The sequence below is a fragment of the Echeneis naucrates genome, chromosome 14 (genome assembly GCF_900963305.1).
Source record: "Echeneis naucrates chromosome 14, fEcheNa1.1, whole genome shotgun sequence".
NCBI lineage: Eukaryota > Metazoa > Chordata > Actinopteri > Carangiformes > Echeneidae > Echeneis > Echeneis naucrates.
The window spans coordinates 777,149-803,522 of record NC_042524.1 but is presented as its reverse complement, the minus strand read 5'-3'; the positions used below and the strand labels follow the sequence as shown (position 1 = coordinate 803,522).

At 44.8% G+C, this 26,374-nt stretch overlaps 1 protein-coding gene across 1 annotated transcript in view; it reads right to left on the bottom strand.

The window, feature by feature from the left end:
* Positions 1-22,861, bottom strand: part of dbn1 (drebrin 1) — a 48,474-nt gene extending 25,613 nt beyond the window's left edge. Inside the window, exons 1-2 of the mRNA XM_029519998.1 lie at positions 22,616-22,861; positions 20,683-20,927 (exon numbers count right to left, since the gene is read on the bottom strand). Coding sequence (XP_029375858.1) covers positions 20,683-20,765 — 83 coding nt within the window. The 5' untranslated portion in view covers positions 20,766-20,927; positions 22,616-22,861. The remainder of the gene's footprint in view (positions 1-20,682; positions 20,928-22,615) is intronic.
* Positions 22,862-26,374: the final 3,513 nt, after the last annotated feature.

The window sequence follows — 26,374 nt, the reverse complement described above, 5'->3', positions numbered from 1 at the left end:
TTATGTAACATCTGTCCACCTGAAAGCAGCCAGCTTCAAAGTACCGGAGATGTTTATCATGAGCCTCATCATCCCCGCTGACAGGAAATGAGCTTACCTGATTCAAGGAGAGCATCACAGGAAGGCAGCAGAGAGAAAAGGAAAAGGAAGTAGTCTCATTCTTCTGTCCCCAGCCTGGATCTCAGGGAGAAGCCAGTTCAGGATCAGTCAGCTGGATTAAGAGTGAAGGTCAGACCACTGATCCGCCATTAAAGCTGGACTTTAAGGCCGATTCATTCTCAGCAGCTCAACGAGGCGCCTTCAAATACAGCAGAGAAACACGTCTTTGTTTTTCTTGGCAATAGAAGCTCAAACAGGCGGTTCCATTCACGGCCCAACCTGTCCCACAAATCATTGCACACCAGAAACAAAACCAAAACACAAAACTCAAACAGAGCACCTGAGATTCGTGCTCTTAAATGTCAGAATCTCTTTCAGCTAAAGCTAGCTGTAAAAAGCAACGTTGGCACTGAAGGCCTCCTCGCCACCGCCTGCTCACTGAAGCATCTGGGCCTGAGTTCAGTCCGTCGATGAGCTTCAGTCCACAAAAACATGTTGTCTGGTCTTCATCAGTTCAGACAGATGAAGCAGCGACGGCTCGATGTCAGACCGAATCAATACGGCAGCGAGAGTCCATCTTTTTCAAAGCTTCATAAACTCAGCAGAGAAGCTTCTGCTGCCTCGTCACTCAGACGTTACACAGTTCCAGACAAATAATTCAGCCTCTACGGGTCACGATCCAAATCCCGTCTGTTAAAGACTCCGTCCACAAAATTTATAAGAATGAAATGTCAAGGGAGACGTGGGGACATTTTCCCATAGACGTCAATACAATGTGACAATACAGTGCAGTCATCCCCTGATGCACATTTAAGGCTCTCCACGTTCATGAGTACATGCTCAGACTGTCAGCTTGCACTGAAGTCTACAGGAAAATGACGCAACATCTCACCTGATTTATTGCAACCGCATTTCATTTCCCGTCAGTGTAATCAGAAAAATCTAGACAAACGCTGTTCGAGCACGAGAACCAGAAACCAGTCAGGAGCCCAAAGCTCGGGAGGGGACAACTGTGCCGGACACCGTCATCACAGAGACTAATTTTATTCTGACTTTGCTTTGTGCAGCAGCCAAGAAGCATTAGTGAGCACTTTAGAAATGAAGCAGCAGCTCACTGCTGAAGGAAAACTGGAAATAAGCTGCAGTGAATGTGGGTGGATCATTTAGCTCGAGAGCGGCCTGCTGAGGGGGAGGGACGCTCCAACATTACAATATCTGTCTTAAGTCAGCTTTTCTTCTGCTTATTCATCCGCCGTAAAAAGACATAGTGGGAGACCGTTAACCTGTTTTATCTCACAAACATCGACTTCTTACTCTGCGCACACAACAGAGCCTGAAGCAGATGTCGGTGTCACATCTGCTGAAGCATTCACTTCTGAAAAAATAAGTCATGAGAGTAAAAGAGTTTTAGTGTTCGCTTTGTGTTTCACATAAACTAAGGCCTAATGTTAATTTGGTAAATTGAATTTCCACAGCTGAGTCAGTAGGAATCATCCTCTGGGGACGACGAATATTTGGACTAACACGGTGAACTGTCTGACCCTAAACATCTTAAATATTACCATGTGAGCTGCAGCTGTATTAAACCACTTTTGGACCAACAGCATGTTAGCATCGTCAGTGTGAGCATGCTAGTGCATTGCTAGCTTGGCTGAACCAAACTGCAGTGGTTGGATACACCAAAGAGCTGGACTGAAATCAAATCAAATGTATTTATCAGAACAGACCAAAGTCTGCATGGAGCCGTTCAAGAGACAACAGATTTACATCCGAGATACAAACAGAACATCCAGAACACAACCTGCAGCCTCTAAATGCAGTGGAACTGTTGGAGCAGAGATGATTCACAGCCTGGACGACGGAGACAGGAAAGACAACGTTAGAGACAGGTGAGGGTGGGACGGACAGAGAGACAGAGAGAGGACAAAAGGCTCCATATCCCCGTTTAACTCCATTTTAGTGTGTTGACTTCCGTAATCTGCATCAAGTCTGGACCTTTGTGTTACTGTTGGGTCAGATGTGGAAGCAGCATCTGACAACTGACCTGAGGAACAAACAGAGGCCAGATCTATTTTCTGTTTTTATACAAATCAGCCGAAACGATCAGCTTTCCCAGCGTTCAGCCGGGCTGTGAAATATTAACAGCTGTGTGTGACAACAGTCCTCCTACATGTATGAACACACAGACCTGAGAGCTCCAGCTGTAATCCACCAGACTGTTTCCATTCACTCCTCCGAGCTGCCATATGAAGAGCGAACGCACCAAAACGGACGGACGCGAGCACCTGTCAGATCGTTGTGACATCACAATGCGTCAGAGACAAACATACAGCCGCCATTTTAGAATCCATCCCATCAAGCCAGGAGCTACCAGGTCAACAACGATGCGAGGAGCATGTTAGCGCTGTCGCTGTGAGCATGCTTTGCTCCTAGCTTAATTTTATCAGGCAGTTACTGTACTGATTTCAATCGAAGGCTGATGAATCTACAACAAAGCTATGATCATATTAGCATTATGACAGTGAGTGTGTTAGCATTCTAATAGCTTTACTCTAAACTGCTAATTCTGCTAAATGGTTACCAAATCAACAACAAATAAAGCCTGCATGTTAGCATTGCCCCTGTGGACATGCTAACGTGCTAACTTGAAAACAGTCAACCTGTGAGGAAGAAGGAACAAGCTCCTCCCACTTTACAGCTGATCCTGACTAGACAAAAGCTTCTTTAAGAGGAGGAAATGATTCTGAAGGAATGAGTCCCCGTCGAGGGAAGGAAAGCCCCGGTTATTCCCCCGGCGGTGCCGAGTGCAGCAGATTAGAGCAGAGAGAGTCGGTGACCGGAGGAGGGAAATGTGTGTCGAGGTGTTTTCAGCTGAGTGAGTCAGACAAAGCTCGGCCTGCTGGGATACGGCGCCTGCAGACACAGATACGAGGACGGAGGGAGGATTTAATCTTCTGCAGGCTGCGAGATGAACACCTGCAGCTCCGAGTGTTTCCCTCCATCACGCTCCGTCATTCCCGCCCCACATCTAATGGAAAAATAAGTATTTCTGTTGGACGGTAGATTAGAGATCTGTCATCAGACGGCGTGGCGGCACTCTGTGCCAGGACGCCACATGGGGTCCCAGCATGCTGTTTTTCCTGCAGACAGATGGACACTCTCTGGTCCTTCCACAGGACGGAGGGCCGCTGCCTGTTTGTTTTCTGTCTTTCACGTCTGTAATTGTTGACGGTGAAGACGAGGAAGAGCAGCTGCTGGCCGGACTCCAGCTGGACGAAATCTGCTGCAGCGCGAAAACCAGGACTCCGTGGCATCGTGACAACTCTTCTTTTCACAGCGACGTGTCGCCCAAGGGCTTCAGTTTCTGTACATTTCAATGACAGGATGCTTCAATTTTGAAAAGAATTGGCAGGAAAACTAGCTGGCTCGAACAGACACAGAATATCATTCGATTTTCAGCACTGATGCATTATATGTCCCATATTTTACAAATTCTCCAGCGTTTTGTTTTGAAATCTTAATCCATTATAAGATATATATGCAGTTGCAATAATTTTCCTTCTGCTCTCTGGACTCCAAGAACAGCAGGTCAGATCTGAGTGATCCAATGAAAATATAGCAGGTTTCAGGTCAAACACTCGGGTCAGGTGGGCGGGGCTTTGTTGTGATATCACAAATCTGACAAGTCTTGGCTGCTGTTTTGAAGGCTCCGAGACTGTGAACTTTTCTCTGTGGAGTGAGACCTTTGATTAGAAATCAGGTCTCGGTCCTTGTTAATACAGTGACAGCAACAAAGACCAGATGGAGGTCCACCCTTAGACCTGCTGATGGACTCTGAGAGGCCGACTGAGCTGATGCTGATTAGAAACCCATTAATGCTGATTTTAAAGAGTAGTGAAGAGACACTGCCAATCTGATGAAGTCTTTGTATAGAATTTAACTGACCACAAAGGAAGTCCTGCAGGAAGAGCGCTGAGTTCGACTGAGACTCAGATGTCAAACATCAAACAACGTTGGTCATCTGTGACCAAAGTTTACGGGAGAGAAACTTTCCATTCACTTCAACAACTCCATTTGTCTTAAACCATGAAAGAACAAACCGGTCTAACTCTGAGCATTAAAAGCACCTCTTGAGCAGATAAAAGTGCTTCTGGAGCTGCAGTGTTAACAGAACAGTTTGTTAAAGACGGTTATCCTGATTCAAAAAGAACATCATGACAATAAAAGAAATTCCTGCATCTGCAGTCATTCGAGAAGACGAGCAAAGTTATATAAAAGATCCTGTTTCCTCCAGAGAGGATGAACCAACCCATCCAAACGCACTACAGCAACAGCTGTTTCCCATCAGTTTCCTCCAAGCATCTGATGTAACTGCAGGAGAAATCAGGACGTGACAGTCAGGTGGGCATAGGTGAGCTCATCAGTGTAACAGAAGTTAGGAGGGAAGAACCGTTTTGTTCAGATTCCTCTGAGGAAAAGAGTTAAACGTCAAACAGATGGAGGACGAGGCTGAATGTTCAGAGTTTCATGTCATGTTCCCCCGCAGCTGATATTTTCACATCTGGACGGCATCAACAACTCAACGACAGCCGGATTAACAGAGTGCACTGCAGAGGAAATGTACATTCATCCGTCCGCACAGTTCATCACATAGTGCGTTACTCCAAAATAAGCTTTATTTGGATTTTCATGCTAAAACTTGCTAAAATCAAAGATTTTGCGCTCCATCAGGATGAAGACACGGCAGCTGACGGCGTATAAGACAGAATCATCAGCATAAAATTAGACATTTCAACAATCATTTGGAAGGTAAAGATATTTAGTTAATAGCAGGAGGCCAGTATCGCTAAAAATCCTTAAAACAAAGACTTTTTTACTTCCTAACAAAGATTGATGTTTCTAATTTATTCCTGCTGCAAGTTTTGATTTCCAGTCTGACTCAACGTCTGCACAAACACTGAAAGTCTTGTTCAATGTTTGTAAAAAAAAAAAAAGGGTTGATCTTGGAGGTCCGACAACAAAACTGTTATTCATTGTTGTTCAACATTCAAAAAGATGGCATCTGATATCAACGGAGCCAACAATGAAACTTCAACAAACAGACAAATATCAGCAGAGCGACTGTCGGATGGAGGCGGGCCGTCTATTCACAGCTGTCTGTGAACACGTCGGTCTCTAAGCCCAACAAAAACTCATTTGGTCTGTCAGATTTTTTTAACAAACTGCATATTTCTAGTGTTTGTGGGTCGTCTGGTGCTGAAAATAGTCCCGTCTTCCTCTCTCACACACGTTTCTGATTTGTTGTGTTTCCCGCTGTGCAGATGTGATTTCACTTTTAGCTGTTCTGTGTTGCAATGTAGACTTAATGACATTTGTTTTCAAATCCAAATGAGAATAAGTGAAGGTGTGAAGAACCTTCTGCAGGTCAGAGGTCGAAGGAAAAGGTTTCAGTTTTTTAAACTTTTTTAACTTTAACCTGTCTTGTCATTGTGACTGAGACCAGAAAGAGGCAGGGCCATTTTCCAATAGACTTCAATACAAACTGACTTCTTTAGGGCCCTTCGGTCAGCCAGCGTCGGGTCTAGGTTTAGAGTCAGAGCAGAGCGGCGGTGCCAGACCTCCGAGATCGACCCGACGTTGTGCTCCTCATCAGCAGGAGTCTGAGCTCGGAGAAACCCTGCAGCCTCTGAGAGGAGGACACAACACCGAAGGTTTATTTTTCCACATCTAAAGCAAAGCTGACGGGTCTAAACCATCCGAGACGATGTTCTTCAGCCATCTTCTCGCCAACAGATACACGAATGAGCCAGAGCTGCTTTGTTTCCACCAACTATTGAAAATCCCCACAGCGAGCACACACACCGTCCTGCAGTTTATTTTGGCTCTGTCCCACACACAGCGTCCTGCTGCCAGGACCAAACACCACAGCACCAAATGTGGACTAATACGCCGCTGAATATAGTCCCTCACCAACGCCCTATTTCCTGTTTGTTTGATTAAAAAAAAAAAAAACACACAAACCAGCTCAACCTTGCAGTCTGCCATTTTTCCCAAATGCTCTTCATTCCTCCCTGAAAATGTCCCCAACTAAAACAACACCTCCCCTCGCTGTTCCCATGGACAACGAGTCCAACGAGTCCAATGTCCACCCTCACTGACTCTCAGCACGTCGGACATCATGGCTGAAAAACAGCTGAGGTAATAAATCAGAGGGAAGTGGGGCCATTTTCCCATAGACTTCAATACAATGTGACATGCTCATTCACATTTAGAGAGAATGCAGATTTAAGGTCCTTCAGTCACTGATCGGTTTTATCTTTATTGTCATTAATGCCAAAGCGGTTTAATTCAACTTGTTTTAATACAAAATAGGATCGAAGCACAAAACTGATTCCAGAAAAGTGGAACATTTAACCTCTGCAGGCTGCAGCCCTCGCTCTCTCTCTCTCTCTCCTCCCGTCCTTCTCTCTGTCTACCTCGCTCTCCCATCAGGTCCGATCGATAACTTTCACCGAGCAGATTGTTATTAATCCCTGAGGCCCAAACTGGAGCCGTTACAGAATCAAATAAAGGATGGAGGTGAAACGATATTAAAGGGCAGCAGGGCAGCGGCGTTCGCCCTTCAAACAGGGATCAGCTGACGTGCCCTCGAGCAAGGCAGCAGCCCAGCAGCTGTTATCTCGCTCATGGAACACGAAGGTTACGTTTGCTGACTGGAAGAAAAACGGCACTTTCATAAAGTAACGAGCTGCCAGACGAGCGAGATTAACAAACATCTTCAGATCAGCTTCTGTCTGTTAATCCCTCCGATCTGCGATTCCACCGCCGTAATTCGATGAACGGGCCGACTGCAGACTGCCAGCCAGCAACGGCATTATTACGGGTCTAAAGGGCCAGTCCAGGTCCAGGTGCAGGTCTAAGTCCAGTTCTAAGTCCAGGTCCAGGTCCAGGTCTAAGTCCAGTTCTAAATCCAGGTCCAGGTCCAGGTCTAAGTCCAGTTCTAAGTCCAGGTCCAGGTCTGGGTCTAAGTCCAGTTCTAAGTCCAGGTCCAGGTCTGGGTCTAAGTCCAGGTCCAGGTCCACGTCTAAGTCCAGTTCTAAGTCCAGGTCTAAGTCCAGGTCCAGGTCCAGGAGGGAAATGTACTAAATGGGTGGAGGTGACTGCACAACTCAAGACGAGACACAAAAAAGAGCGTAAAAAAAAAACTGTCCTTTGGTGGAATGAAGGACAAAAGTAAATGTTTGATTTGTTCTGATCAAACTTCTGACTTTCAGTGTTTAATATTTTACTCCACAGGTGAATGTCAAGGAAACAAATTAGTTAGAGAAGTTATTTATTAGCAACGACACTCACACAGGCAGGACCTGGTCCAGAATCCAGACTGTGGATGACTCCATGTCCAGGACATAGACAGAGCCAGAAAAATGTCAAACTCATGTATAAAGTGCATTTATTTTCCGTTCCGTTGCGGCTTCGTCTTTAAAAGGAACCTGCTGCGTCGGTCTGCTGGTCTGACCTAAACCACAAACCACCAGAGATAAGGAGAACGGCCCAAAGGGCTCCTCCACCAATCAGAGCGGGCCATCAGCTCACCTGTCTGTCCGTTTTAATGACACAACCTGTCCGGCCGTTATTTTTGGCTGCAGTTCCAAAGACAAAGAACCTGAGATGTGATTTGTTTTTTGTTTTAATTTGCAGATGAGCAGCAGGCGTTGTGAATGGTTTCACCGGAGCTGCAGTAAAACCACCGACTCTATTCCCGAGATGTGTGAGTGGTTACGTAGGTGTGAAGATGTGTAGGAGCAGAGAGAAGAGGAACGAACGCCTCTGATCATCAGAGAGAGTCGAGCCGGGAGGTGCAGCAGGAGGGAATTAAAATGTTCAGGTGTTTCTGGGAAACGACAGTTGATCATCGTTTGGAAAAACTGGACTCCGAAAGAATCCGGGACGAGAAACGACCCCATTGAGGCCGATGAAGCTTCAGCCAACGACTTTTAAACTTCTCAACAACAACACGACTGATCATGTCAGTTACGGGAAGTGGGGTCATCTTCCCATAAACTTCAACGCTTCAGCTGGCCTCTAAATGGGTTGGATGGGTGGGCCACAGAGCCGTGACACGGAACGGCGTGTGTTCGATTCCCGGGTGAAAGCAGAAGCTGTTGTTTTCAGTCTATTTTTGTAACCATGACGACAAAGACGGGTTCATTGTTGAGGACTGAGTGTAACCCGAACCGCCATCATGAATACTGTAACCATGACAACCACGGTGCAGTGACTGCGCTGCTATTTCAGGAGACTCCTATTGGTCCAATCAGCTTGACTCCGCCTTTTATTCCATATAAAAAAAATGATTCTGCTCAGCTCGATGCTGAAGGTCGTGACGAGTCTGTCAGATTCAGTTTCACTCCACTCACAGACTAAACAGTGACTATGACCTTTAATGTGTGTGTCTGTGTGTGTGTGAGTTTTGTGTTGTTGCTTAAATTCAGGCACAAACTGTCCCTGAGTAAGCTTCATATTTTACATAATAGCATTTTGCTGTTACGCTGCAGCAGCGAGCTCTGCCAAGAAATAAAACCTAATCTGTCTGCGGCGGGAGTTTATTTAACGAGCCCAAAGGATGAAATCACCTTAAATGACACGACGGGAGGGGGCGGAGCCTGCGGGTCAACTTTCAGAGTCCATTAATCTGCTGACATTAAAGAGAACGAGCTGCCGGAGTGAGAAGATTAAATATCTGAAATAACAAATACGATGAAAACAAACGCACAAATAAAACTGTTGTGTATTTAAACCTTAAACCTGCATCAGGAGGCGACTCCTGGGAAGAAGTCAGATTGTGTTGAAGTCTAGGGGAAAATGTCCCTCCTCCTCAATGATTCATGGTAAGTCTCTCGTTCTCGTTCTAAACGGGTCCCAGACTACGTCAAGCTTGATAAATGTAGTTCGGTTTTATCTGGTCCAGAAAACGGATGCCACTGTTCAGCTGCAGGAAGTGGAGCTGCTGCTCAGATCCAATGATCTGATGAAGCTAAAAAACATTTTCAGCTTCAAACGAGCGTGAAAACGTTTCGCCGATACTTTATTGATCTGGTGTTTCCACGCTGCTGCAGAAAGTGACGAGAAAACCGACCTCGCCAGGAAAATGTTGTCTCCTCAGTCAGGGTGAGAAGTTGGTGTGAGTTTACTGTGTTTACAGAATAAAGTCAGTCAGATATTTGGAGCTGACTTTTCATAATTAGCAGAACTCCTGAATAAAGAAACGACCCAAACACATGAGAGGAACTTTTCTTTGGTTATTCTGCTTCACACTGTTTTTCTCTAGAAATAAGAAATCCAAACACTGAAATTTTGTTGTTTCAAAAGGAGAAAGTCTTTCCTGCTCATCGGTTACATCTTCCTTCTGGTCAGCTGTCTACGTGCCACTTCCTCCCCGGCAGCAGCGATGACGAGCGACGCCTGCGCCGAATCTCCAACAGGTCGTGGACCCACAGCGCTAAACGGACAGACGTGTGAGAGTCAGTGTGAGAGCTCACTCAGTCCGTCCTTCAGAGGACGGCGAGCTCAGTCCAGAAACTGGAACTTGGATCAAGTTCATCCCTGCAGGTTAAAGATCACTGAAATCAAAGTTGGACCTCAGATGAACAAACAGCCCTCTTTATTTATATGAACTTGTTTCATTGGGGTTGTTTGGTGGATTTTTGTTGTGAAGCCTCCAGTTTGGAATTCATTCGTCAGCCATCTTGGTTTTTATATTTGGAGAAGGAGGTGAAGAGTTTGTGTGTGTTGTTGAAGGGTCTTAAACTGCGGCAGAGTCTCAGGAGTCAGAGGGCATTTTTAGTTTTGAGATTAAAACCATAAATCACGGCGGGCGTGTCGATGCTGACAGGAGTCTGCAGTTTTTCAGTTTATCTGGAAAAATGTTTTGGGGAAGCTTCCCGAGAGAAAGGAAAGAAGAGGAAGAATGAGACGGAGGAAAAGTGCTGCACTGGTCGTATCCAGGCGGAGGGAAATACCCACAATGCCCCTGTGAACTCCCATTATCCCCCTCCCTAAGACAAAGCGCTTAACTCAGCAAACTGCTGCTGTCACTCCAGTTTCTGCTTCTCTGTCTGTTTCCAACAAAAGTTTGTTTACGGTGACGTCTGAAACACCATCTGCTGATATTTGTTAGATTCATCTTCAGAGACGCAGACTTAAGAAACTGGTGAAAAAATCTTTCTTCTCTTCAGGCTGGGTGTAAATATGAGTATTTATAGTTTATAGTATAGTAGTATTCAAATAAAAAAAACTCCTACAGCTGAATTCAATGATCTGAATTTTTTGGGTAATCAAAATGTTTTTTTGTTCTCTCAGAGATTCCTGATTCATTCACACATGGAACTTGTTGATTGACAAGGATAACTTTCACATCCCAAATAAAACATCAGCGACTTGATGACTTTTTTACTGAGACAAGAATTTAGCAGCCAAAAGATAGACTTCATTGAACCTGAGTTTGGATCTGATAAGATCCTGACTTCAGGAGGGGTTTGGTTTTTATTTAGTTTGGTAAACTCTGCTGGCTTGGATAGAAAGTCTAGGAACTTGAATCTTGACTGATTCAACCACAAGCCCAACACACAGTTTATTTACAGAATCTACACAATTGACCGAAGCAGCAAAAGAAACCCTCAAAGTTGCAGCTAATGTCGAACACCTGTTGTGGTTTTGTTGTTTTCCTGGCAGGACTTTCTGTTTCTTGCACAACAGTCCGTCAGTCAGATCAAATGTGCCATCAAACTTTTGGCCTGGCAGCAGTTTTACCAGCAGGAGCAGCAGAAGAAGAATGGAGCTGATTTATCAGACAAACCAGAGTAAAACAGAACCAGGTCTCTGAGGACGGGAAGATGAAACCGAGGTTTTCAAACCGAAGAATGAGCTGAGACAAACTCCCGACAGCAGGAGGCGTCGCGGCCGAACGGAGGTCAAAGACACCCATTACATCAGAAACACGCAGCTGTGTTCACAAAAGTTTCATTTGTATTCCTGCTCATATCTGAATTCATTACCACTGTATCTGGAAATGTTTGACAACCAGTAGAGCCAAACGCCTGAGCAGCCCGAATAAAAGTCCCGTTTCAGGCCTGTTTAATTATATATAACTGCACTCCATGTATTTATAATTCATTTAGCATAAAACTGGATGTAATAACTGAAGCGTTTAAGAACTTTACACTCTGATTTTATTATTGTGTTTTTAAGTATTGACAGGTGCTGCTGAAGGACTTTCAAGGTTTTGTGGCTCAGATTTGGATTTGTGGGTCCAGGTTTATATAAACCCAGAACCTGATTCTGATGTCTTGACCTGATGTGTCTTTGGTGTCTCTCCGAAAACAACCGGAGGGATTTTTTCATCTATGTGCTTTTTAGTTGAAGATTTTTTGCTGTCCTGTCTCTGTGAGGACGGAGAGCAGCTGGTCATCTGGTAAATAAATAAAGCCGCTCTCCGTCTCCGTCCTCCAGGGCTCAGAGCCGAAGCTTTCACCTCCCCCCCACCCCCACTGGGACTGGACGTGTGCAGCCAAATCCTGCACCGCAGACACACTCCTGCCATCCAAATCCCTGTTTAATACCAGGACATGGCAGACTAATGGAGACGGGTGAAGAAGAACCCCCCCAGACACAAACCCCCACTGAGCCTCAGCTCGTGGACTCTGAGACGTTTCTGCTCTATTTTGGGTCGATTATCAGAGCTTTTATTTTGGTGAGGACAGGTTCATTTCCTCCTCATTTATGTGACATCATCAACATTTAGTCCGCAGACGTTCTTGATTTCTGTAAAATGCATCAGTTTACATCTAAAGTAAAATCTCAGAGCTGAATCCAGTGAGAGAGAAACCGGAGCCTTCAAAGCTTCAACAGTGAAAGCAACCATCAAACGAACACAATGCACACACACACGTGAGCCTCCAGGTGTGTTTAAACTTGTGTAATTGTGTGTACATGACTTCACACACCGAGTGTGTCCGTCCAGCTGAGGCCTCAGAAAACCAGTTCGCTGCCCCGAAGGCACGAAATAACAAACAGAGGGATTTTTCTCAGCGTGAAATCAAACCTGAGGAATTTTTCACCCACACAGAAAAACGAGTGTCCCGTCAATCAGAGCCGAGCTGGGATCAGCTGTTTGGATGTACAAACGGGCCAAAAACAAATCGGGCCCGTGTCTCCTCTCCAAGAGACGGCATCAGCTAAATCACACAGTCGGTCCGGGGGCGAAGCAGCTCCGATTCCTTTTTCTAACCAGGAAAGGCTGAAAAGATTTCTACTTTTATACCCAAACACAAAGTACAGTAATCTGAAAAGCTCATTTCAAGAAAGTTGTTGCACAAAGATCATCACAAGCTCGTCAAGATCCTGATGAGAATCACAATAAAAAGCAGATGAATCTTTTTCAGCCTGAATTCTCGGAGTCTCTTCGAGTCAGACAGAAACCGGAGTGCTGAATCTTAATGGACGTCTGTCCGAGCTTGATAAGTCACGCTGCGCTCGGCTGCCAGAACGCCTGCAGGGGCTTATGGGATTGAAACGCACAGAGACAGCCGGCGAAGGAAAGAGAGAGAGTTCATGACTGCAGTCAAACATCTGAATATTCTCATCAATTAACTCTAATTTTTCAAGTTTTTGTGCCGACTGCGGAGGCGGAGTCGAGCCCTGGTCGGACTTATCCAAATAAAAGCACAACGATTTTAACCGCACAAAAATACACACAGGATTATTTTGGTTTCATTCATTTGACCGGTTCGTATCAGGTTTAACCCAGCAGGACGTGATTGTTTCTATGACCTCTGACCTCTGACCCCTGACCCCCGGCCCCGTGGTCCGGTGGTTTTCCTCCCAGTGTCCATTTTCCTGCTTCAAATCAACCACAGGACTAAAACGTTCACCTGCTGCCTGACAGGCCCCGCCCACTGACACTGACAGGTCGCCGCGGCAACCACTGGCTCACCGGTCGTGATAATTAGATAATAGATAATCAAATAAGATCGAAAAGACAGAAAAACAGCAGTTCAAACTCTCCCACTCTGCTCCAGTAAATCCTTCAGCCGCCGCCGTCATCCAGCCAACACGTGATACGACCAGGGAGGAGCTGAGTACGATCATTATAGAGCCGACGAGCGGAAACAAATGGAGGAAGGTGACGAGGAAGATGCAGATGGATAATGACGGGGATGAAGAGGCAGCTCAGAGGGGAACTGTTCTGACTGAGTTAAATAAAACCTCGTCATCACGTTTTGTTTTTCATTACTGCCGCCTGCAGGTGTCACTTTCACAGCTGCAGGAAACCGTGTGACCAGCTGTGATGCCACAGTCAACGCCTCCCCTCGCCATTCGACATGGCGTGATGCTGACGAGCGGCCACAGATACCGTCCAATGAGGTGCATGTCCCTCTGCTCAATCCTTAACTGGTCGAGGAAAAGCTTTTAAATCAGGACATCGATACTACAACTTCCAACTTCCGCTTCATTGTGACGTCACAAAGTTCTAGAACCTGATATTTGAAATCCTTTTTCTTTTTTTTAAGGGTCAAATTGAATGCAGCTATTTTCATTCCATGTCAAAAACATAATGCCTACATTACCCACAATGCAATGTGGCAGCCAACCTCTGAACAATGACGTTAAGGCGCAGAAATCATCAACGGAAGTGACCGCTGTTGTAATTTCCTGTCAATCTGCAGACGGCGTTGATACACACACCCGTAACAACGACACACAGACTCACACAGCTGCTGTTTCAGTCAACACAACGTGAAGACATCAGCAAACTGTGTGTGCGTCTGAGTTACCTCAGCTATACAAATATAAATATAAATACAAATGTGACAGACACAACAGCTGGTCTGTTGTACGACAACGATCACACACAGAAAACAGCTCTGCTGTAATTATTAACACACACAAACACACACTTCTGGGAACTAATCAGACTGTGATAGGTGCCGGGGGGGTTTCCAGGTCTGCTCTGAGGACCCGTCGCTCTGGATGATTCCTGATCATCACAGAATCACATTCTCAGTCAGCTTTTCCGATCGTTTGCTGATGATGGATGACATAATGAAGGTGAAGCTCTCTGGATTCCTCCTCTTCATGTCACTCCCATCATGCATTGGGTGGGTTTAGACTGCGGTCCTCCGAGGACAGTAAAACCTGATGACGCCTAACAGCTGGGACGAAGGTCAGACCAGGTCAGACCAGAAAAAGGAGGGGAGTCTTATCTTTTCCAGGTGGACAGTTAATATCAGAGCAGGATTTAGTCCTTCAGTCTGCGTCAGACTGCAGGAGAGACTCATATTTCAATAAATTCCCCAGAAGTCGTGTCCAGCTTCTGCAGACTGAGCGGTTTAGTCCGAGTCCCACAGGACAGAAAACTGAACATCCTGGAGACATGGTCTCAGAGCCAGACCAGAAAATCCCAGTCTAATCTTCACAGCCCGGGGTGAAAGGGTCCTGAAGATTTTCAGTCGGAACCTGGCAGAAAGATTAAACCCCCCCGACCAGAACACTCCGAGTTCCTCCTCAGGAAGAATATTAGAGAGGAGCCCGAACCAAGCCAGGATTTTCATCTTTCGCCTCAAACCCTCTGTGACGTCACATATGGACCTGTCAATCACACAGTAGCCCCGCCCCCTCTAAATGGAGCATCATTTAAAAAATAAACATGTTCTGTTTCAGACCATAAACTCATCAGGGAGCAGGAGGGACATTTTCCCATAGACTTCAACACAAGGGGAGTGTCCTGATCCACAATAGATAGAATGCAGATTTAGGATTTCACTTTTCAGCCTGAATATCTAAAAAAAAGTTCACATCATCTATCAGGTAGAATTCAGATTCAAAGACGATCTGAGATCAAAACGAAAACATTCAAACAGTAAAATCTACAAAAACCTCGTTAGCGTTTTTCTGAGAAAAGATAAAAACATTATTTGCTCTCTGTTTGATGAAACTCAGCAGTCTGTCAAGTTATTTAACAAGCTGCTTAAAAGGAAAACTAAAATCCAATGAATCTTTGGTCCTCACTAAGTCTAAGCTGAACTCCAGTATTTACACCTCTTTGGTTTCACTTTCTGTCCCTGAATAAATCTGCTCAGCTCTCACTGAACCTCCACTTCCTGTCTGCACTTCTGCTTTTACTTCTCCTCGGTCCGTTTCGTGTTTCTTGTTGGAATTCTTTTGTTTTTTGACCAGGACTGTTTCTGTAACTGTCAGGACGGAGCCTGAATTTGGTTTGTTTTTGAGACGAAGGTCCAGACAGGACGGGATACGCACACACACACACACACACACACACACACACACACACACACACACTTGTTAGTGCTTCTGTCATCGCACACACTCCCCCAAAAAACAGAACAATCACACACACAGATAATTGTGACATTTCTGTCTCCTCGTCTTCCCGCCTACAGTTCCAGGCAGTGTCGGTCGGTGTGACTCAGACATCCACTGAGGACAAACACTGGCCTCCGTCCCCCTCTGTTCCCCCTCCGTCCCCCTCCGTCCCTCCTCCGTCCCCCTCTGTTCCCCCTCCGTCCCCCTCCGTCCCTCCTCCATCCCCCTCTGTTCCTCCTCCATCCAACTTTGTCCCCCTCCGTCCCCCTCCGTCCCTCCTCTGTCCCCCTCTGTTCCTCCTCCGTCCCCCTCTGTCCCCCTCCGTCCCTCCTCTGTCCCCCTCTGTCCCCCTCTGTCCCCCTCTGTCCAGCTCCGTCCCTCCTCTGTCCCCCTCTGTTCCCCCTCTGTTCCTCCTCCGTCCCCCTCTGTCCCTCTCCGTCCCTCCTCCATCCCCCTCTGTTCCTCCTCCATCCAACTTTGTCCCACTCTGTCCCCCTCCGTCCCCCTCCGTCCCCCTCCATCCCTCCTCTGTCCCCCTCTGTCCCTCTCCGTCCCTCCTCCATCCCCCTCTGTTCCTCCTCCATCCAACTTTGTCCCCCTCTGTCCCACTCTGTCCCTCCTCCGTCCCCCTCTGTTCCTCCTCCGTCCCCCTCTGTCCCTCCTCCGTCCCCCGTCCATTGTTTACACAGAGAGAAGGAGCTCTGGTCTGGCTTGTTTTTGACTCGAGGGACGGGGTGTGGACGAATGGAGGACAGATGGAAGGTGAGGAGGCGTCAGACGATTGAAATCACAGGAAAACTGAGAAAGTGAGAAGAAACAGGAGTGATGAGGAGGATGAGGGGGAGGAGAAGCTGCTGCTACAGAATAAAAGCCGACACATCCTGATCAGCGGGTGTGATAAAAAAAAAGTTTTGTTTTTGGTTTTTCCCCAATAAGGTTTTTATTTTCCTCCCTCAGACTTCAGGTCCTGCTGAGGTCAGTTAAAGGTTAACTGGCTGAGGAAGCCCGTTAGGACAAAGGACCCGTCCCCCGAGACGGAGACCGAACTACATTGACTTCCAATCTGAATCCAGTCAGAGACTCAGCTTCCCGTCTGAAAGACGAGACGAGGAGTCACCAAAGTCTAAAAAAAGTCAAAGCAGTCGGTGGGAAAAATGACATCGAGCAGAAAGTCAGCTGATCTTCTGCCTTCAGGATCAGAAGGCCTGCAGAGTCCTGATCCTGGTCCTCCAGAGGCCGGACCTGGACTGACTGTGACCGGGATCACAAACATCACTGTCTCACTGCCCGACGCCAACATGTGGCAGCAAAAGATCAACATGGCAGTCACGCCGTCGGCCATTTCCAGCTCATTTCAGTCTTTTATTCGTTGGCAGTCTCCAGTCGAACACCCAGACTGATGTTACCTTGAATCACAAAAGACTCACACACACAGAACTATTCAGGAGTGTCAAACACTTGAGAATCAATTCAAGCAGCTCAAAGAATAAAAAAAAGGCTTGTAATCAACACTTTCATTCACCTCCCACAACCATCCCATAATTTTCTCTTCGCTCATTGTAGACCGACACAAACCGTCACATAAAGAGCACAAACGACCGACAACATGAAACACAACTTCTCTGCAGACACTTTCCAAATGCAGCAGAACCTTCTTATTGTTCTGAACACGACTGACTGAAGTGTGCAGCAGTGTGTATTTGGCCGACGTCTTGATTAGCTCAAACGGCCTGTTCGTTTTTATTTCTTTATTTTTGATGTCGGCCAGAAAAAGCAGCGACGGACTGAAGGGCAGCGTTAGCGTTAGCATGTTTGTAGGTCACGTTGAAATCAGATTTGATTCAGTGAAGTAAAAGTTGCAGATTAAATTGTTTTGATCACTAAAATGTGTTTATGAGGTCACACTGACCTTGATCTTTGACCTTAGATCATCAAAATCAGTTCATCCCTGAAGAAATACGAAGAAACAGCGAAAGGTTCAGAGCCCTACAGCTAACTGCTAACACGCGGTGATGCATAGTTCTGGATTTGGTCGCTTTCTTGTCAACATATTGTGCAAAAGTAGACGTTAAAGTCTGTTCTTAAAAGGAATAATCTTTTTTCACACGTGTGACAAGTTAAAATGAAGGCTTGGAATGACCTTTGACCTCCTTCATTCATCAGGGGGCTAATTTTAATCTGAGCTAAATTTGCCGCTTCATCTGATAAAATCTGAACGTCAACTGGCCGGTTTATGAAATAATTTTATCTCATTACATCAGATTTGTGCAGAAATGAAGCTCAGCGAGCTGATCGGCCGATTTAACTCCCTGTTGGCTTCTCCTCTTCGCTCCCTGCTGATGTGAGGCTGAGAGTGCGGAGACCAAGTGTTTCACTCAGGAGTAGAAAAATTCTGAAAAGCTTTGAGGTCACAGCGGCCGGCGCCGTCTTTCAGCGCCCAATCTTCTCGTTGAACTCGACACCTCCGAGAGCAGAGCGACAGAAAGGCTTCGTTTCCCTTCACTGACTTTTTTATCAAGCCGGCTGCTCGTTTAGCAAAACTTCCTCTTCAGGCTCAACTCAATAAAATAAAAATCGGATGGATGTGAAACAGCGTTTTTATCTGCAGCTATGGCACAGAGCTGTTAGCGTGCTGCTGTCGTTAGTAAACAGGAAGTGCTTTGAGCTAAAGGCTAATGTCCGAATGCTAACATGCAGCTATAATAACACTCACTTCATTTTAGAGGCTGAAAAATTGTTTCTCCATAAATGTTATTGATTATTGATCGATGAGTCGTCATCATTTCATTTCTTTTTTTTGTTTTCAGGCATGGAGTCTAAACTCCGCCCACAAAGCTCTGATTGGTCCCACCCAAAAAAAAAACAGAAAAGGCCCAGACCTGTTTGGATCTGGACGATCTGGTCTTGAGGCCGATCAGGATTTGATTCTGTGAATACATGAAACCTCCTCTCGGATCCAGTCCAGATCAGGACGGAGGCCCGGGGGGGGGTCTCGTGTTGTTTGGGGTCAGCGATGTTTGGACGTCTCTGCCTTTGTTCAAATCTCATCAAGTGTGAAAAACGGGGGCAGGCCTGAGGCCCCCCGAGCATCGTGGAGTCCCTGCTCCCCCAGGATCCAGAGACCAGAAACCACTTTACACTTCGACACACAGATTCATTTCCTGAACGAGCGACCTTCTGTTCTTCCTCCCTGGACACAAACAGGAACCGTGAAAAAACTGAAATTCTGCCACAAAGTTGAAAATAATAAAAGTGAAACAAAACAACAAACGGCCCAGAAATCTGCTGATTCCTCTCAGTGCTCAGATTAATGTGTGAATTCACAACAAATCATTTAGCCAGAACACTTTTAACCGATTTTCAATCTTGGATTTCAGCAAAACTTCCTTTTTTTTTTTTTACTTTAACACAATGTCGACGTGGTTGGACCAAAAAGAAAAATACAGAAAAACACACAAATATAATTATAAAATTATGTGTTCTTTAATGAAGCAAAACTACTTTTCCCCACAAATCAATACATTGAAATTCTATGACTTCCATCTGTGATCGAAGACCTCCAGCTGCAGCTCTGCTATAAACAGGAAATCAAACTGCGTCCAAACCGGAGACCAAACCTGGAACCAAAAGCAGGACGTCCCAGATAAACCGGATCAAAAAGCAGAACCGCTCTCAATGCATTCTGGGAGATCTGACCTCACCAAGACTAAAAACAGCAGATGGCCGAGGTTCACGTTTCACATCCAGGACCAGGACGCCTCTGGAAGTCAGCTGATCGAGATAACGACCTCAGATAACGAAGATTTGACCCCTCAGAGCATCAGGACGGGACACTTCCCAAAAATCACTACGGCGCCGACCTTCTCAGATCATCACCACATAAAGACAGAAACTTCAAATCAGCAACGAAAGAGAGGAATTTTCTGTGTTCAGCTTTTCTGTCACACAAAAGACGATGTTTTTAAGGTGGAAGGCCGCAGTTAGTGACCGTTTAACGTGCATCCTTAAGAGAGCATCCAATCCTCTCTCCTGATTGGCTGACTGTTTTTGAGTCAACCAATAAAAAGATAGAGGATTTCAGCTGAAAACCAAGGGAACCAAATCCTGAGAGGTTTTACATCATGGTCATGGTGGGCGGGGCTTAGGGGAGGGCAGTCACAGCATCGTTGTGACATCATAAAGTACCCAAAGTCCTGACGGCTGGTTTTAAGGATCAGTTACTGAATCCAGGCTGTAATCATCCCTCTGTGGATCGAGACCTTTGGGACTGGACCAGCGGAGAACCTCGATTTGATTCAGATCCAAAGACCACATGGAGGTCTAACTGTAGACCACATGAACCTGTAGACCTGTAGACCACATGGAGGTCTAACTGTAGACCACATGAACCTGTAGACCAGTAGACCACATGGAGTTCTCACTGTAGACCACATGGGGGTCTAACTGTAGACCACATGGAGGTCTCACTGTAGACCACTTGGAGGTCTAACTGTAGACCTGTAGACCACATGGAGGTCTCACTGTAGACCTGTAGACCACATGGAGGTCTCACTGTAGACCTGTAGACCACATGGAGGTCTCACTGTAGACCACATGGACCTGTAAACCTGTAGACCATGTGGATCCTTCCTGGTGTGGAATCCAGACTGTTGAACTCAGTCTGCACCGTTTTCGATGATGATGATGATGATGATGATGATGATGGACCCCCCCCCCCCCACACACACACACACACACACACCTCCCTCCCCCTCCCCCCGGCCTCGCCCCTCTCTCCGCCCTTGTGTCGGGGGATGCAGGAGCCGATCCGGATCTCTGGTCCAGGCCCTTCTGCCTTCTCATCGCATCATAAAAGAGGACCCGGTCCCGGCCCAGACCGGGGGGATGATGATGATGATGATGATGATGATGATGAAGGGGGACAAAGCTTTCAGCCTGCAGTTGTTTGTCCGGTGCGCACGTTGATCCGGACTCTGCAGTGCAGCTGAGTCCAGAATCCTGCAGCCACAGACCGGCAGGGTCCGGGTCCGGGTCCGGGTCCAACAAACAGCCCAACTCACTTTCAGCTCAGAGACCCCGCAGCAGACAGAGGTGTGTGTGTGTGTGTGTGTGTGTGTTTCTGTAGTTTAGTGACGAAGATGAGCATCATCCACACAGACAACAAAACGGAGGGGGTCCGGTCCGGTCCAGGCCGGGACTCACCAGTCGGTGTCGGAGGTCTCGTCGATGACGTCCTGGTAGGCGGTGAGCAGGGCCAGCCGGTTCTTACCGAGATTCACAGCCATGTCGAGTCCCTGCAGGCATCCAGACCGCTTCTGATGGAGACGGACTCGGAACGAGACCAGCAGCAGGAGGAGGAGCAGACAAAGGCCGGTCCGGAGCCCGCAGGTCCTAGTGCCGGCCGGTGCAGGTTCCTCTATTATATCAGCCTCACCAACAGCATTTACCTGATGATGAGTTAGAATAAACTCACTTTGTCACATTACACTGAATTCACATTCTCACTTTGGTCTTCAGAATATCAAGCTAATGTTTCAGCGTTTTATCTTCAAAGTTTGATCATCTTTTTCTTCAAATAAAATCCAGCCAACTAATGCTAGCTGATTCCTCACTCTATTGCTAAGTTAGCTAATTGTTAGCCTTTCATTTTAGCTTTAAATTAAAGTCCAGCTGACTGAAATGATCTTTTATTGGTCTGATGCTTCCAGCTGAAATGTCCATTATGGAGAGAATCCACTTAAAAGTTGTAATAAAAATATATGTGAGAGTCAATTCATGAAAAATGCATTTTTTATATGAACAAAACAACCAAAAGCTGTAAAAGCATATCTGTCTTCTGTCTTCTGTAACTGGTTGGTTCTGCTTTCATGGAAACACTCATTTCCTCTTCTTAAAAGTAACGTGATGTGTGAATGACATAAAAACCAAAGTCTTTAAATATGAAATATCCGACACCAACTCAAATTCAGACCTAAATCCTCCGATCTGGTTTTCATCCATTTGTGTTAAGAATGACTAAAGTGAATGAAATGGAAACATGAATGATCATCCTGCAGATGCTTTTTATTTTTATTGGAGAGATTTGTCTTGCTCACGTTGTACTGATTGTTCTGGAGGGAATGAGCCAGAAAAATATTCTAAATACATTCAAACGTTTTCTTGGTCTGCTCCGTTCAGAAGAGACTGAAAGTGTAAATCTGCTCCTTAAAGACGATTCAGGCCGCAGAGCGAACTGACGGAGCCTGTCAGGACTGAACGGGGGAGCTTACAGAAGAATAAATAACGCTGACGCTGACTTTTAATCCACTAAGTGCCCAAAAAGAGCCGATCTGACTGCTGGAATTGGGTCAGAGTTTCTGCTACAAATGAGAATTTTTTTTTTATTTGTGAAGAAACTTCAACTGAATGTTTAATCCTGTAGAGTTGATACAGGTGATATCATTAATATACCACATTATCCTTCATTATGATAGAAGAGTTCAAATAAAAACTGAAACAAAATGGAGGACACAGATTTATTGGACTTTGATTCTCTTTGGTGGACAGAAACAAAAGGCTCTGAGCTGCAGTCAGTCCTTCTGCTCCTCAGAGTTGGACGGTTATCGATTGATTTATTGATCAGCTTCTATACTGAGACAGGTGGACAGATGGAAAACAAAGAGACAGGAAGAAGAAAGGTCCATCAGCAGATCAAAGATTGGAGAACAGATGTGGGAGCTGCTCTTTGTTCTGCTTAGAGAAGAACAGATTAGAGAAATAAAAAATAAAAAACAAACGGAGGATTAACGTCAGCAGCTTCAGTTCAGTTTCTGGGATTCTGCTCTTCATACTTTATTCAGTTTGTTTGGTTATCTGTTTTTCCAAAGACTCTACTTGGATATTACAATCATGTTATTTAGATTTTGGGTTTTACCCTAACTCTAACCCTTTAACAAAAACATTATAAATATGATTTATGAATCTAAAATTACACATATTAAGTTATATAAAAGTAAAGAATTAACATTTGTGTGATAGTTTGTGCGTCTGTAGCTGTGAATCATTTTTACTGTTGAACTGGACTTAAAAAGAAAAATATTTATGAGTCTCAAAGGGTTAAAAGTCCGACTGTGCAGGAAAAATACAACTCACATACCAAAGCAGTGATGAGACGAAGCCCCACAGGGAGTCCTGTGATCCAGAAACCAGAACCGGAGTCCGAATGACACCACAAACTGAAAACAAACCAGATGAACAGTGTTCACAGCCAACACAATGAACCTGATGTGGACTGACAGACCTGGACCAGGTCCAGACCGATCCACATTAACCAGGTCACTTTGGTCCAACTCTGATGTGGGCTGAACAACACAACACAACACAAAGCAGAGCTGCACACTGATGTCATCAGTCTGCTAAAAAAAAGACGACAAACAAGTTTAACTGTTCTTCACTGCAAACACAACACACACAGACACACACCGTAGGTGACACAGTTCCTGCAGACTCAGGAATGTGTTCATTTCCTCTCTGGAGTCGATGTTTCCAAAACGAGCTGAAAGAAAACATGAACGTTTTTATATTCATGTTTTTACATTTTAATTGGTCTGAAAACGACCTTCATGTTGTTCCTAACGTCTCTATAGACAGACAGGTGTACCTCACTGATCAGCAGCTTATCAGACATACAAGCTACAAAACATAAAATATTTACAAGAACAAAATATGGAAGCTTTGCAGATAAAAATGGAGAAAAAATACGCAATTTCTGTGTACAAGTAAACACTAATAATAAAAACGAATTTAACTGTGAATAATAATTGTCTGAACTCACCAGATAAAAACAGCAGCAGCACTCCAGCCTACATTTCCCAAGATGCAACTGGATGGCATGTGGATTTTTTTTTTAAGGGGGGGGGGGGGGGGGTTCTCAGATTTGACAAAATCTCACAAGTTTGAAGTCAGTCTGAAGTGTCCCTCTGATCGGAGCTCTGCTGCCCTCACATGTTCAGTCTGAGGAGACACAGAAAGGCCAAAGCAGAAACCAGCTGCTCATGTTTCAACATCAAACATTAAATCATTTATGACCGACAACGTTCTGCTCCATGTTTCAGGAAAAACATCATTCAATGAATTCAATGAATGAAAATTAATGCTCATTCTCAATTTCATACATTTTAAATGATATAAACCAACCGAGACAAACACAAGTGAGGTATTATGAACAGATTATTTTATTATAAATATACAGTGTTAAAATGGAATGGTACCTGACACTGCCAGCCGTTTACCGCATATAGAAACACAAAAAAGGAACCTTACTCTGTGCTGAAGATCTGAAATAATCAAATCACACATGAAGGAGGTCAGACAGCGTTTGACCAGAGTCAAACCAGAAGAGTCCATTCTCTTCAGTCTGACAGGGTCCAAAAGTTCAGCACAGTTTGAAAAGAGAAGAGGAAGAAGCTCTGTGGCTCTGTGATGAAACTGATCTGAGTTCAGTTTTCATGGAAGAAATAATGACATGAAAAATGTGACTGAAACATTCATCGGTACGAAACATCCAGCAGCTCATAAAGGTGCCACATGCAACAACTTTAACACCAGACTACATTTCCCAGAAACCCCTCTGCTTCCTCCTCCATCTTTTTTCTTTTTTTTTTTTTTTTAAGAGGAGTGACATACAAGCTAAATCTGCTGCCACGTCCATAAAATCACTATCTCAACATTTGTATCAGATTCTGAAGTTTGGAAATATGATATTTTAAGTTTCATTACATTTTTATTTGAATTACAGTTGCAGATGATCCAGAATAATATTTTTTTTCCTCAGTTAAAGTAAAATTAAAAATATTAGCTCTGGTTTTAATGACGCCACATTCACTTTAAATGTGGACACATATTGTAAAAAATATAACATTGAATTTCCTTCTCACTGATAAAGAAAATCTGCTTATATTCAGATGGAACGAGTTGATCCAGAAGACACAATAATTCTTTTCAGTTCCATAAAAAAATAAACTAGTTTAAATCTTTGTCTTTGAAATATAACACTGAATATCTTTGGATTGCTGGTTAGAAAAAACAATCAAAACAACTTAAGATGTGCTAGAATTTTTCACATATTAGAATATTTTCTTGGTAAATCGCTAAGAAAAACCACAATGACCCCCCATTTCAATCTGCAACTAACAAATATATTCATCACATTTCATCCACAAAAACAAAATAAAATTATACAAGAATAATCTGCTGAATGGTTTTTGATCAGAAAAAAACAAAACACTTAAACTGTTTTCATAATTTTACTCGGTTTTGACATTTTCATAGACTAAAAGATTATTCAAGAATATAATTTGCAGATTAATTGTAATTAAAATATGACCCAGATTTCCCTCTAAAAATCCAGAGAAGAAGCTGAAGTACAGTTCTTACAGTAATAATTCACAGCTGTTAAAACGTCACATGTAGCACCTTTAATCTGATCATTGATCCGGATCGATCACTCCCTGCTGTCGAGTCCTTTAGGTCCAGTTCTGAGCAGATCTCCCCTCGTGTCCTCCAACACGCCACGTCACAACAGGAAGAAGCTCTTCAAGTCAATGGCGTGAAGACTAAACGAGCAACTTTCATTCGCTGACTCAAAATTTTACTTTGAAGGTTCAGGCACTTAATCTGAAGTCCGTTATGAAGCAGTGCCGTTGGAGACGATGCTGAAGTAGTGTGCAAAACACTGAATATAACAAATCTGTTTAACATGCATAACAAAATGTAAACATTTATATCTTTAACTTTATCAAACGGAGGAAAAAAGAAATGAAACCTAAAGAAACCTTTACAAACTAAAGCTTAAATAATCAAAATAAGAAAAAAAAAAAAAAAAACAAAACACCAACAATTATTAAATTCAACACGCTGCTCGTCTCTAACTAATCTTCTCCCCGCTCGGCCTCCCAGTCTGACGTACAAGACATGCAGGAAAATAAAAACCCAACCAGTCGGTCCAGGAGAGCTGGACAGGTGAGCTGAAGTGTTTGGGGGAGGGAGACCACCAAAATAAAACCCAAAACTAGCATTAAAGTGAGCGAAGAACTGCTGTGAACTTACGAAACAGAAAACCAGGACAATAACAGGACCAGGATCAGGACCAGCTGCACTGGTTCTGGAGAAATTTAAGGAAGACCTTCAGGACTCAGTTAGCTAGCCAAGCTGGGCCCCCCCATTCAGACTGAAGGGTGTCGGACTTCAGGTTCTCCCACCACCCTGTAGAACAGCCAAAAACTCTTCACCTTTGACCCCACTGGTGTGACCCAACATCAGGACTGAGCATGCTCAGAAATACCTTTCTCGAGACAGAACACGAAAGTTGTCGGCGTGTCCCTAAAGCGAAGAAGTTACCGTGGAAACAGGATTGGTATGACAACAGCATCCTGAAATACTGATGGATGGTCTGATGGCCGGTACAGGATCCGGCTCAAGACATCGACGCTCCAGTCTTCAGGAGGAAACGGCTGTTGCTGTCACAACCAGTTGTGGCATCTGTTTAGTTTGAAAGATTCTAAATAAGATGCTTTTCTCCTGGAGATCAGGTCTGAGGACTTGCTGAGATGAAAACAACACAAAACAACAACAACATGGCAACATCTACAGGACTAAGAATAAACAGCACCAGTTCATTTCAGGGTCAGAGTCGACACCGCTGCTCTGGCAAAATAAAACATTGGCGAGCAGAAGGAGAAAAAAAACAAAATGGCAGATATAAATATACAAAAACCAAATGATGGGTACAGTAGGTGTGCAAATCTGAACCGTCGTCTGCGGCGGGAAAACAGACGAGTGGTGGGAAAGGCTGCGTGACAGGATACCTTGATGTTCGAGTGTCCAGGAGTCCATGAGGAAGAGGAGGGCGAGCTGG